The following is a 14,338-nucleotide window of genomic DNA, read 5'->3' as shown; positions in this document are numbered from 1 at the left end:
ACAAATCACGAGAGCAAAACCAAACAGCGAATGTGCTGCAGAAACAACAAGAGAACCAATGGTAACGACGACTGTCAGTAGGATAATGCGAGGTAGCATCGATGAGGGGAACAGAGGGACCTGAGAGGACAAGCAGGCAGCGTTGGGTAAATGCTTAGATTTGCATTTCTGTGTACAGACGACACGTAGCCTTGTGAGATCGAGGGAGAGGCATGAACGAACACCCCTCCTGTGTTTCAGCTGGTGAACATATCAGAATGAACACATCGTACACTTAAGCGCGTGCTGATGTGTGTGCTGTCAGTTGCCTATAGGTTAGTGTATATGGACTCAAAAAACTGAATGACTTCGGTTATGTTATTAAGAGCAAAAGCAAAACTCTTCATGAAAGTTTGTTTTCTTTGTCAAAGGGCAGCGTCACTATCAAAATGACCCATTTACAAAGCAGAAAATATGTCAAAATAGAAACATTCAACTGTTAAAATGACTTCATACAGTAGCATATTTTCCTTTGAATCTAATCAAAATCAAGTGGAAATGCATGCACAATGTGAATGACTATTACCTTTACTTTTCTTTTTCACAATAATGTAACATTGCAGGTTTTGTTTTATACCTAGTCTGTTTTACAAACACTTATGGACACAAATAAAAATAGGAGAAGTCACCGACATGCATGCTCTCATGCTGACCAGAAGGAAAAAAAAAAAAAATCACAACCATTATTAACATTTCACATTATAGCTATCTGAAAAAAAAAAGAGAAATGAATGGAATTCAACCATGAGAAATGTCAATGCGGGTGGGGCAAGTTGGGAAGCAGGGTTTGTTTGGTGTTGTCACAGGTTAAAAGGTCAAGGGTCAGGACTGTTGGCCACCCCACTGGCTCTCTACAGGCCGCCGCAGGAGCTCCTCTACGTGCCTCGCCACGTCCATGGTGTCGTCCAGGTCGAAGTCTCCGTCCGCGTCCAACATAGAGTCACTCCTGCCACAGGACAAAGAGTGGAGCCAAACCACACTCAGACAAGCTGGCAGCACATCACCGAAAGAAAAAAAAAAAAAAAAGAAAGACCCAGCAGGAGCAACAAGACACTTTATTCTATACAAAATGCACACTCACACTCAGACAGAGTCATATGTTCAAAGGACTTGTTGACTCACATAGGTGGGAATATGCCGTAGGTGTGAGGGTGACTGACAGGTGCCGGGGAGGCGCCATGATCCATATAGGTTGGATTCCCACTTGCTGGGTCTGGATTGGCTGTAGTAAACCTGTACATACACACACACACACACACACACACACACACATACACACACACACACACACACAAGATTAAAGCCTATGAGTCTATGCTCAGCAGTTGCCTAAGCAACTACCCTCAGCGTGTTTTCCAGGCCTCGCTGCATCATTATGACCATTCCCTGTAGCGCGGGTGAACCAACCGTGGAGACAGGCAGGGAGCGGGGCTTGCTAACTAACAAGCCTAACTCTAATGATGAGTGGAAGACAAGCTCGCTCAGGAACCCTGGCCGTCCTTAATTGGCCTCCTCCAACTGTAACAGCTGACTAATAGCTCATGTGAATTCAGGGTCCAATATTTCGTGATTAACTCTAAATGTTGGCACAGAGGAAAAAACGGGTGGGTGGACGGCAGGGAAGAAGACAGAGCAGGAACAGAAGAACGGGAGGAAAGGCAAACAGGAAGCTTGATACTTACTCGGGCACCACTTGTTTGATTTGGGGCTTCACGTAGCCGTCCACTGCTTTGGCTTTAAGACAAACAGGAGGAGAGAGAGAGAGAGAGAAGTCGTCATGCAGCAATCAATACATCCGTTCACTGCACAGGCTTCGAAGCTGCGATATTGAATTTTGAAAGTAACAGCAGCCTGTGCAAACAGACGGTTGCTTACAGAGGGGTGGGGTGTAATATTTGGAGAAGACCTCATCCTTGGGTCTGTCGGGGTAGAGGAACAGGAGGTGATTGAGATCGCTGATGCGGTCAGCCAGAGAGCGAATGGAGAAGTCTTTGGTTGTGTAGGGCATGAGGTTCCAAACCATCCTCTCACCTGCAGAAACACAGTGTCAGCAATAATGGTAACATAATCAGTCTTTCTCCAGGACATTCTAATTTCAGTAATTTTACAGTGTTGTTGGATAATCTAAAATCTACATCACGAGCAAGAGTTGCAATTATGTTATCAAATAATCTAACTTAAAGCTCCAACTGGCCGCTTTAAACCTGAAATAAATTATGTTTATTGGCCAGGCACTTGCAGGCAGCGGACACGAGTTGTGAACACAACATTGACACATGACAGAAGCCTTGGATCTGGCTTTCCTGCCCTGGGTCATGGTGATTTTTGAAAGGTCGTCACCGTAAAAAGGTTGTTTGATTGGTTGCCAAGCTTCATTTAAGTCTTACATAATATGAGCCTGTCTGGGGGTTAACTTTCAGTCTATTTATCAATCTCAATGAACTGAAACCAACTGTGAGCTCAGCGCACGGTGAGCAACACGAGGACGCCAGGCCCGAGCTCAAACCACCAAATTGGCTGAGCGATGTTGCAGGGGAACAAGTGGAGCGACCACAGAATGAGTTCACAAAAGGCCTGCATTATTTCTCAATGATCAAAGCATTCAGCATTTGTTGCAGCTACTTATTAGCTGGTACATCCATAAGGCTGAGCTGTGATTAAATCCCCTAGGCCTAATATCAAAACATTTTACCAGTGTTATCTGTGATGTGACAGTAACATACATTCAGAGTCATACCTGCTTTGTTAGGATTTTCTGCCACCCAGGCAATTGTAATTCCTCCGATCTCAGAGTCACTAAAGCGCAGAAGGAAAGTACCGTTGGGTTTGGACATCAGCATGTCCTGAGCCTGCTGTTTGTTCACAAAGCCCAGTATGGCTCTGAAAACGAGAGCGAGAGATAGAAAAAGAAAGACATTGATATTGTAATGTAAATTCCCTCTCCACCTCTCTTCTTTATTCCATTCTTAGTTTATGGGGAGAGCAGGTCCAGGTTTCCATGGAAAATCATGAACGTGAACATTTGCCTGAGTTGTAAAAACTGACAAAATGTCCGACCACTAAATTGAAGAAAAGGATGCATAGTGCTTTTATTTTTCCCGTTCTGCCACATTTTACAGGCAAAGATTGAAACTAAAAAAAAACTCTGCCTTACCCGTCATTCCAGTGTGGTTTGAGATGCTTTTTCGTGAGCTCCATCACGCCATCAAACCACTGCCAGAATGTAAAGTTCCTCCCTGGCAAGCTTTCCTGTAAACAAAATGTATTTTGGGGGGAGGAAAAAAAAATTGATGTTTTAAAAAGCACACAGGATATGTTCATCTTTTAAAAGGTTTCCACATTCCCTCATGTCCATCCAGTCCATAAATACAGAAAACAACATGTTCTCGTCCCAGTGTTTACGAGTTAACAGTGTGCGGCGGTTTGTGTACATGTTGAGCGAGGAAAGAGAAGAGCGGGTGAAAGTGTGTGTATGTGTGCAGCCTATGCACCAGTCTGGAAACTTGATGTTCCTGTAATCTAATGAGACTGATGGTGTGTGGTGAATGTGAGTGCATTTTCTGCCATCGCCAGCTGCGTTGAGCCAGAAAATGAGGCCTCCGGCCTTTCACTGTGTGGACAAACAGGCCCATTAAGATGAAGACCTGGCCACCAATGAGGCGCTCTCTTTCAAGTCCACTACAGAATAGGGCTGCAGGAGCAGTGCAAATGGAGCGTGAGATATTTCTGTGTATGAATAACCAAAAGTAAACGACTCCATGGAGAACAAGCATGCCGCTAAGATGGCTTACTGAAAGTGGCCTGCGGGCATTTCAAAAAAATGCAAAGAAGAGAAAACCTCTCCAAGTATGTTAGAAACCCATACATTTGATCTGAAACTCCAACTGAAGATAACAGATAATTAGCATGTTGAGACCGCATAGCGCTGACCCTGTTAAACTGTGACCAAGTCATCGTCATGTTGCGGTAGTCGTCGGGGTTGTTGCTGGAGCTGCTGAAGGCCTTTTGAGCCAGGAAGACCAGGTTCTCCTCCGACAGGCCTCGGTTACTCTGCACCTCAGCCTTGTATTTCATGTTGATGGCATCACACAGCTGAGGCCAAAGCACCTTATCTGGCACGAGGAAAGGCACCCGTCCCTGTAGAGGCGGTGGAGACAGCAGAGGATTTACGTGAGCTTAACCGACGTGTGTGAGGCGGCAGCAGAATGCAAAACATAGGCATGCATGAAATGTGCAAATGTGAGCACATAAATCTTTTAATTAACTGATCCAGATCAATAGAAAATGCATTCATATCTATATGAAAACCACAACAAATGCCCATCGAGGGTCCCTGCAGCATCTCCTTCCAATTGCTTAAATGTGCTAAATTTGAAATTGTAATCCGAGCGGTTAGCGATGGCCGCCCTCTGCACTGCGCTCATACGGCGGTTACCGACCGACAGCATCATCATGGAAGCTTAGCAGCCACTCACCCTCCATGTGTGGAGGCAATAGAAATGTTCAGAATTTTGAATTTAGCACCTTTAAATTGTTGATTCAACAGAAAAAAAGCTATTAATCTGAGCACTTTTCAAATTAGAATCTACAAGTGTTTGGCCCTTTTTTTTGATAAATTAATTTAATCAAAAAAGTCGTTTTTCAGAATTGTTAATTATTTTTGGTAGATAAACACAATTGCTATGTGTTCAAAGACAGGCAGCCTTCATTGACAATGTTTTTGTGTGTTTTTGACTGTGAAAAAGTATGCTGAAAATGTGCTAAATAAAGGTACATTTGATAAAACTGCTAAATGTAGGTGTTTTTGAAGGTTTACTCATCTCTCGATATCATTTTGAACACCGAAAAAACATTTACTCACCGGCTCTGCAAAAGCATTGTCCCACAACACAGTTGCTGTGGCATTATTGTCTTGGCTACCGTGAACTATCACCACGACAGGAAGTGATAACGTCTGTTGGAAAAAAGAAGGGAGGCCATCAGTTTAAGAATGCTGTAACAATAAATACTGCAAAATCCTCATAGTCTTTCTATGGTTCTAATAACAGATGAGGAATGGGAATGAGTAGGATTGGTCGGGCTCATGTGGTGCACTGTGCTTTACAGTATGTGTAGTGAGCGAATGTTCAAGGTTTTGTGAGGCTTTTAACAACAAACAGGTTGCAGAAGTAACAACGGCGAGTATCTTTGTGCGTAAAGGCTATTATCGTCTTTCCTTGCACCTTTTCAGACTGCGCCCCCTTACCTTCACTTGAAAGACAAGCTCGTTGCCTCCAACACTAAACTGCGACTCGAACAGAATGGTGAACTTTTCTTCTGTGACAGATTCTGCTCCTCGCCTGTCCGATCGCTTGATCCTCTTCAAAGACTACATGAAAGACGACACGTGTAAGAATGAGCAATACTGAACATACCGTACAGTTAGGCCGACAATGCACACATCATATGCACAGCACATGCATGCATGCATAATTCACTTTGAGTCAGACTACAGGGCCCACGTGTATGCACGTCTCTGAGGATTGTTTCTCACAGCATGTGCGATGTAGCAAGAGGCTCTACTGGAGCTGCAGACCGATCCGAGGAAAATGTAATTTCAAGCATAGCTAACACGGAGCCACTTTTGCAGTAAATTTCCATACTACTGTACTCACGGACATTGTGATCTCACACATCTAACTTCAGGGTGAGCTGCACTCTACTTCAGACCCACATTTACTAAGATATTCAACTCAGTGTAGTTACTTCACTTCAGAAACACTTACCATGTTCCTGAAGTGGGCGCTGAGAGTGCCTGTCGTCTGGTGGTACTCCATCACACAGTTATTGTTGAGAATTTCTCCACTGCTATCACTAAAGGAGAGAGAGACAATCAAGGGGTTGAGTCAGTTCGCTGTAATGTCTGCTGTGACTCGTGTGCTGAGTATTGTATTCTTCCCAGAACAGATTAAAACAAAATTATGGTCTCTTTGGACGCCAGGAGCTGCGTGAAACACATGCAGGGTGTAGGAATGATGTTCGTACTCTTATAATTGGATGGTTCAACTACCTCTATCTTTTCTACATGAGAAAACATCAAGCAGATGTCTCAGGGCTGCAGATTGGGTGCCATACAAACTGGCTTGGATGAGACACAGCAGATGATGGCTGAGCTGTTGAATTGCTCATCCATATAACCACTGACTGACCTACAGTCTTGAACAGTTTCTGTTTGTCAGGAGGAATGTGGAACAGGCTAAATGTGGATTCTGCATCCACACCATAGATTCCTCTGTGGCATTGTTCAAGTTCCAGCTATGTCTCTGTGCTGAGGTATGGAAACACATTAGGGCCAGAGTTCATCCTGGGATCCAGTAATCCCTGTAGAAAACTAAAGAATCCTTTTCTTAATGGTGCCATGTCCCCACTACATGAAGCAGGAATACTAAAACATGTGTATACAAAGAAGAGGGAACAGCTGCATGATGTGTTGTTGCTTCAGCGTGAAAGCACTTGTGTGTGAAACATTCAAAAATGAATTTATATAATAATTAAAAACAAACCGTATAGCTTAAAGTAGCAGTGTGTAGATTTAGGCAAATTTCCTAAGAATCAATGTGTTTTCTTTAGATTGGAATGAGACCGTCATATCCCACATAGGGAGGGGACCCTCTTCAGTGAGTCCTCCATGTTGCACCGCCATGTTTCTACAGTAGCCCAGAATGGACAAACCAAACACTGCCTCTAGAGAGCCTTTAGTATTTTTTTATTTGAAGCCCACCGTAGTTCTCCGACATGCTTGTAAAGAGAGAGGTGAGCGGAGGGGTATTCAGTTGAATGCAATCTGCAACCTCACCACTAGATGCTGCTAAATCTTACACACAGCTACTTCAAGTCCGAACCTCCACAAAAACCCCAACGTCCTATTTGTAATTGTTTCTCGGGTTTTCTTTTTTTTAACCCACAGTGAAATGATTGGGCCACTGGACTTACTTCCTCGTGTTCTCGTTCTTCAGCAGGGCCTTGGCTTGCTGCTCACTAATGATGGTGGCTTTCACCTGCGGAGGGTTCATGTGCACGTTCAATTTACCACCCACTAGGAGGCGCACTGTCGCGGCAAACTTGGTTTGGGTTTTTAGGACCTGTGGTGGCTGTTTCTCGATGATGAAGGTGCTGTGGAGACAAAAAGGGAGTTAGACTGACTGAATGACAGAACAAAACCATGATCAGGTGGCTCAATATGTCCCTTTTTGCTTTGCATCTTTTAAAATGTAGCCAAAATATGTCAGAAAGGCTGCAAACTTAACACAGAAAATAAACTATGCATGTTTAAAGCATACAAATAACTGTGCAAATGTTTTGTTAGACTTTAAGTATACATATGATGTATACTTTGAAAATAACCATGGTGCACTAATGGAAGGTATTGAAGGTAATGGAAGTAAGGTGTGATTTTCTGTCTAGCTGTCTTCTGATTTCCACATTAACACAAACAGAGAGAAAGAAGTGAGACAACAGCAGACACAACCTGATCATTATGCCTGCAGGTCCAGTGGCAGCTTGGAAACGCATACATACTGTTGTTATGAGCCACAAAGCCCTCTGGTCTGTAGCTGAACGAAGTAGTGATGTGAAAACAACACTCTCCCATTCTCGGCCTGAAACCTCCAGGGGCTTCAGGGGAATATAGAGAGGATGTTGTTGAGGAAACATAACCTGTGTTTGTGCTGTGCGTGATAGCAGTACTATATTTTGTGGGCGCGGGCATGTCTGTGGCCAATCAGAAATTGCGGTGACACAGACATGGCCTCTCAATGTGCTATGTGTCCCTGCAGGGAAAATCTACAAGAAAAGTAGGAGAGGATACTGTCAAAAACCTTCAGATTACTTCCTGTTCAGAGATGCTGGAGGGCTAAAAGACCCTGGCAGATGTGCCTTTGGGTTCAAAAAGTATGAACTGCAACAGCTTGCAAGTGTCCTCGCTGTCCTTCAATCTCTTGCAAACTGCATTTTCTTTGTCTCTGCATATCTTTTTAGAAGCCTTTAACTTCCATCCTTTGCCTCTGGGCACATTTGTGTCTTCGCAGTTCAAATTATCACTGACCGACTTCTTTTTCAACAAAACATGAGTTTGTTTGGCTGCACTGAAAGCAGATAGTCCACTTTCAAGGGCTGCAACTTCTTCGTTGACTAAGACCAAAATGACCGATTAGTCAACTAATCGACTAAGATTTCTTCAGTCGATGAGTCGTTCTTTATGCTTTTTTTAGGCAGAATAACTTATTTCCAAGAAATGAATGTCTCTGTTGATTAAATCAACTAATCAATTTGTCAACATAATCGCATGAGCGTTAGTCGACTAAGGCTTGCTGTTACCATAGTAATCACAGGTGTCCCCAAATCAACCAGGACTGAAATCTTAAAGAGATAGTTCAGCTGATTTGAAGTGGGGTTATTAGAGGTACTTATCCATATCCACTGTATTACCTACAGTAGGTGGCTGTTGGCACGCCCCCAGGTGAGACATTAGGTACTGTAAGTGATACCCTGACTATGGATAAGTACCTATACAACCCCACTTCAAAACACCCTAACTATCCCTTTAAGGTCTGAAATGTAAACATTACCTTTTACAAGACTAAATCTAGGGTTTGAGACCAAAGCAGGGTGGTCGGTGCATGTTAACAAATATATCGATGCACAGGCAGTTTACTGATATCCCCGCAGCTGTGGTCTGAGATGAGACCTTCAAAAAGTGGTCTTGTGACTGGTGTTGAGACCAAGACTGATCTTGAGTTCTACACTGCAGTATAAAGTAGTGTCACTCATGTGGATTAAATCCTAAAGTGGATAAACCGAACGCCAGATTAATGTAATTTTAGTAAATGATATCTCTCACTCTGTCAACCAAAGCAACTAAGGTTGTGTAAGTAGGACTTGCTTGCATAAAGGCCCCCACTGAGTGCAGGGAACGGCGATGCCTTGATGTACACACACACACACACACACACACACACACACACACACACACACACACACCCCCAGCTACACACACGCTGGGGCTGATATACTTGTTTTGACTCTATACTGACTGACATTCATGCCCTTTTTTAGTCAAGATGAGTTGGGAAGTTTAGATAAGCCTAAACAACAACACACACCTGGTGACCAATGCTGAGATGATGTCTGTGATAGTACTGCTGAGTTCGTTGAGGAGCTCTTCAATGGGGCCGGGGATGGGCAGCTGTTGTCTTAGGTGCTCTGCCCTCCGAATCTGCTGCCTGTTTTGCCAGATAGTTTCTGCTAGCTTCTCACACCTGACACACACACACACACACACACACACACACACACACACACACACACACACAAAATTACACACAAGTAAGAATGTATGCCTGCAATGCAGAAGATTCCACTCCATCAGAACATTAGCAATTCAAACTGAAACAGGATAGTGCAAAACAACTATGAAACCCTTGACTGGATTCTCCAAAAAAGGTGAAGAAAACAAAATGAGGGATTAACAGCCTAAAACAGAGACATGTCAGATTAGCCTGCCTATGTCTCTGTTATTAGGAGCCAAAAGACTTTGGAAATAAAACCCAGCGGTAGTCAATTGAAAGCTTGTAAACCTGTGACCCTTTGCTTTGAGAGGAAGCCTAGCGGCTGTGATCTTGGTGGGAGGTGGAGGAGGGCTCACCAGGACTGCAGGATGTCCAGGCCTCCCTCCGGCGGGCCCCCGTTGCCTGCCAGCTGCTGCCGTCTCTTCCACTGGATCAGCTCATCATCCAGAATGATGGTCTGCTGCTTTCTCAACAGCTGCAGTGTTTTCTGGTGCTTCTCTGCCAAGTCCTGCGCATGAACAGAAACGAGGAGGTTTGACTTGGGATAACACACGAGCACTCTTGCGCACACGTACATTGTGTTTTCTTTGAGTGTGCATGTTCCTGTCTTACCAGTCTGTATTTCTGTAGTGTGTTGGCCTCTCTGGTCAGCCATGCCTCCACAGTGGCTCTCTTGCTGAGAAGGGCGGGCTCCCGTAGCTGTCGGTCAGCAGGGGGCAGCGTGGTCAGGCTGGTCAGCTGAGCTGAGGAGGAGTGGGGTTGTTGCCATCCAAAGGGGGGGAGGGGTGGGGGGGAGTTAGTGAGACGGGAGGACAAGAGAGGGGAGGTGAAAATCTTTAACCTGCACACATATACAGTGTACATACATGTACACCCGAGAGGGATAATGATTTACTCAGGAGCACCTCCTCTAGCGTAACACAGTCATCATAGCGGCATAGGTGTTGTTTTGTGAATTATGCAACATGAATGCAAAGGTTGCTGCTTATGGAAGCTCCAGGTGTTTGTTTTCCATCGCTAATCTACAGTGTCCTGCATATTTCAGACAGCTGGGAAATGTATGTGTGGAATGATCGTCATACAATTTCACACCTTGATATTTTGAAAGCTATGGCATATACTTGATTCAAACCATTCTTAAAAACTTAAAGCAGCACTGCAACTTCACAAAATTTCCGACGTACAGTGAAATGGTAAATAGGTTTTGTCCAATTTACAGTCCAAAATTTCCAATGTATTATATATAGAATGAAAGAAAAACCGGCACATTTGAAAAGCTTGAACCAGCGCTGTTGAATAACTGATTATGAAAACTGTTGACAGCTAATTCTCTGTCTCCTCACAGTCTGGTCAGTCAGGACTTTTGCATTACTTTAGAGCAGCACTAACGAGGTGCAGGTCCTCTGGTCTCACCCTGGATGCGGAGGCTCTCCTGGTACTGGATGATGAAGTACTCCTGGTTGTGCTGGAGCTTGCGCAGATCATTCTCCGTGTCCTGGGTCAGCAGGCGAAGCTCCTCAAAAGCTTGGTTGATCTGTTGATATTTCTGAGACATGCTGTCCATCATCCCCCCCACCGGAGAACTCGACTGTCAATTACAAAGTGTGATTGAGAGACGGAGGGAAAACGGCGGGTTGGGAAACAGTAATTGGTAATGTGTCATGGCCTGTGTGTTGTCTGTCATTGGGTTGTTTATGTTAGCTGTTAGGGGAAATAGCGGGCTACTGGTGAGCTGAGAGACATGTGATATTTGTGGGGGATGGAGCAGGAATATAAAACCAAGCTGGACTTGTCGCACTGATGCCTGCGTGTGGCAGTTGGGTTATTTGACAGCAAAATCCTCAGTGACCACGAGCCTGATGGGATAACTGCAAACAGAGAGGGAAGAAATGCTCATCGTACTCAGGCAGACTGCGTGAGCGAGAGCACTATGTTACCTAAAGGTTCAGACTAAAAACGGTGAAATTCAATCAGTCCAAATATGCATTCCACTAATAGAAAAGGCATGTTGTGACTGGAAATCAATTCGCAGCAGGAGTTGCTGAGAGTCACATGTTTTACGCACTGCTGGCTTTTATGGTTTTATAACTCAGAGCGTTTTATAAACCGTGAAATATTTTTTGACTTCCCTCCATTTGCAGTGTTGCAGTGGAGAAACAACAAAAAGTTTACTTTTGCAAGTCCACTTTACAGCATGATTGAGATTGAGGTATTGTTTTTATAATAACGCAAAGGAATCTGCAGACCTTTGGGGGGATGAATGGAGTAAACAGGGAGTAGTTACGCAATTACCCAGCCACTGAATCAGTCACCATTAAGTAATTGAGCTTCTGTTTGTGTTTGCAGGCTTCGTACGGGCTATGTAATGAATAATGCAGGACAAGCCACAGGTGCATTGTTTGTCTAAGCAAGTTTACAATACAGTGGGGATGTCTGCAGTGTGCATGTAGGTGTCAGCTCGCAAATACGTATTTCACAGCACACGCGTGCATCCTACTCACATTGGTGGCCTCTCTGACGAGCCTCTGCTCCGTGTAGAGGATGTGTTTGATGCATCGGACCAGCTCCAGCGGACAGCGGTCATACGTGCTCTGAAAGACAAGGAGCACATGTGCCGTGTTAAGGCCTATTAGCCCCTGACAAGCGGAGCGTCCGCCTCACACAGGACTCACCAATTTAGAAGCTCGCTAAGTTCTGGAGCACTAAAACCCATTAGGCGAGCCTAATGAGACCCATCTCTGAAGCACGGAGCACTTCATATATCATTCATTAGCATTCATGCACATTGTCACGTACACACTGCTGGTACATGTGTTACAATCATTTTTGTGTAAAAACATTGCGGTTTCACTTTCTGTCTAAAAGACACTGTTGTGAGTCTAGTATTTTCCTGCTTCAAGTCAGGGAGTGACATTGCAATAAAAGTTTGAATCGTAAATTCAAGACACGTTTACGAGGACAGACCCCACACTAAGATGAAAAAAATTGTAAATAGCACAGGGTATCAGCAGGGTTGGTTCTCCTGTGATATTCCCAGACAGGACACATTTCATGTATTACAGATCGGTACATGTACGCTCACAATCACCGAGGGGAAAACAGAGAAGTAGGAATTTGGGATTGCAGTTTGATGTTGCACAGCCAGCTCCCCTTTACCCTGTTTCTCTGCATGGTTTCAGGGAGGGGAGAAGACAAACAGACGGCTCTGTGAGCAGGGAGCTCGATCATAAATAGCAGCGCTGGCTGGCTACCAAGGCCCTCACTCATGATAGATATAACCTGTTCTTAAAACATATCGTCCACTGTGTGCAAGGACAAAAGCAAACAGTTACATCTTCCAACCACTTGCTTAGCATCTCTTCTCACATTGTTTAAAGGTTAGAGTCTTGATGAAAACATAATTTCATTTCAATATTCCTCCTGAGTTGTTTTTGGCTTATTTGATTGTGTGAACAGTAGGCCCTTCATGCTCCAGTGTTTTTTGTTCTCCAGACTTTTTAGCTATAGAAAATAAAGTACCACAGTCAATTTTAAGTCAAAGAAAATCAAGGTCTCTTTTATTGATTCATCTGACAAATAACTGAAAGCCGCAGTTTATATATACATTTGTGTGCTCTCAAACTTTGGCTCTACTTAGCACCCTGACCCTCAAGTCTCTCAATCAGACAGGAAAGTAAACCGGTAAAGTGCTGTGTGTTCCTGGGTATGCAGTGCTGTTCTTGTGATAGGTGAGGCATATTTCCAAAAGACTTACCTTGAGCTGGCTGGCGTAGTGTCCCAGTTTGATTTTCAGTAGAAAGCCGTCCTCTCCCACCTGGTGCTCGGCCTTGTTCTGCAGCTCCTGGATCAGACTGTCCAGTAGCCGTTTGGCCTTGAACTCCTCCTGTGGGTTCTCTAGGTCTATGGCATCCCTAACAACACACACACACATAAAACACACATGCATGCATGTAAGACACGTACAAGACAAGTGGACATGTGCATAAACAAACTCTAAGATGTTAAATATAGCAAACAAAGAGTAACTCTCCTTATGGGCGTTCATGGACAAATATTCAATGCAAACATTTGTGCAAGCATACATGTGGGCATAACTTTACACACACTTATTATGTTTGTGCTGCAGGGTAACTCACCAGAGCTGGCCCTCTATCCACTGGGACAGATAATGTCGCACCTCAATGGGGAAATGCTGACCGTAGAGAGACTGCATCTGGTGCAGAGCATCTCCCTGGAGCTGCTGGGCCTGGATCCACACTGCCATCTTCAACGCCCTGAAGTTGAAAAAGGGGGTTGTCATCAATAAGAGAGCAGGGAACACAGTTTAAAGAAAAGGCACATTATGATATGCATGGGGCTGTAGTAAGAGTGATACTTGGTATCTAAAGAGTTAAGAGGGTGATGTCTATTTTATTCTTTTCAAAAGAAAAGCATAAGTATGAGGAATGATCTAAAGAGTGTGTTTATCTAGCCTGACATAAGCAGCAATCGTTAGCAATTTTGGCTAACAAACTCACTGCTTATACAGTATTAACCAAGGCCAAGAAGCACATAATTAACTAACTACATTAGTTTGTGGGATATCAGGCTCCATAAACCGTGAGGCCAGACTTGACTGTAATCTGAGTTTAGGGTAACGTTTGCTGTCCTGATTTTTATTAGATAGCGGTAGGTTTAGACTTCAGCAACCACAGCCAATGTTATAGCCAAGCTTGTGCTACCTTACAAACACCTTACAATTATGGGGACTGCCCATTGTTCTGAAAGCCCATTATTCCAAAACCCTAATAATCTGAAAAAATGTCCAACTGGACCGAAAGCCCATTCGTCCGACAGCCCGTTATCCCGAAAAAACAAACAGCCACTGTTGTGGAGGCCTATTGCTCCCAAAAATCACACTCTCCATGCCACACACAGAAGCACATGGCTAATTATTATGCAAAATGACATCATCGGACCTTCCACAACTTTGC

General features: G+C 44.0%; 1 protein-coding gene across 1 annotated transcript in view; it reads right to left on the bottom strand.

Moving 5' to 3' along the window:
* stat5a (signal transducer and activator of transcription 5a) overlaps positions 1-13,635 on the bottom strand; it is an 87,851-nt gene extending 74,216 nt beyond the window's left edge. The window contains 21 exon segments of the mRNA XM_068719070.1: positions 10-59; positions 62-240; positions 641-687; positions 884-985; positions 1,162-1,272; positions 1,722-1,773; positions 1,915-2,070; positions 2,777-2,919; positions 3,194-3,288; positions 3,970-4,176; positions 4,901-4,993; positions 5,285-5,407; positions 5,805-5,892; positions 7,012-7,191; positions 9,180-9,335; positions 9,722-9,873; positions 9,978-10,108; positions 10,779-10,953; positions 11,867-11,956; positions 13,120-13,276; positions 13,502-13,635. Of these exon segments, the coding sequence (XP_068575171.1) occupies positions 10-59; positions 62-240; positions 641-687; positions 884-985; positions 1,162-1,272; positions 1,722-1,773; positions 1,915-2,070; positions 2,777-2,919; positions 3,194-3,288; positions 3,970-4,176; positions 4,901-4,993; positions 5,285-5,407; positions 5,805-5,892; positions 7,012-7,191; positions 9,180-9,335; positions 9,722-9,873; positions 9,978-10,108; positions 10,779-10,953; positions 11,867-11,956; positions 13,120-13,276; positions 13,502-13,629 (2,615 nt within the window). The 5' untranslated portion in view covers positions 13,630-13,635.
* Positions 13,636-14,338: the final 703 nt, after the last annotated feature.

Source organism: Cebidichthys violaceus, unplaced genomic scaffold (genome assembly GCF_023349555.1).
Source record: "Cebidichthys violaceus isolate CVI_PGR_0920_01 unplaced genomic scaffold, fCebVio1.0.p SCAF_23, whole genome shotgun sequence".
Lineage (NCBI taxonomy): Eukaryota > Metazoa > Chordata > Actinopteri > Perciformes > Stichaeidae > Cebidichthys > Cebidichthys violaceus.
Note: the sequence above shows the minus strand (reverse complement) of the source record. Positions and strands in the feature narration are given on the sequence as shown.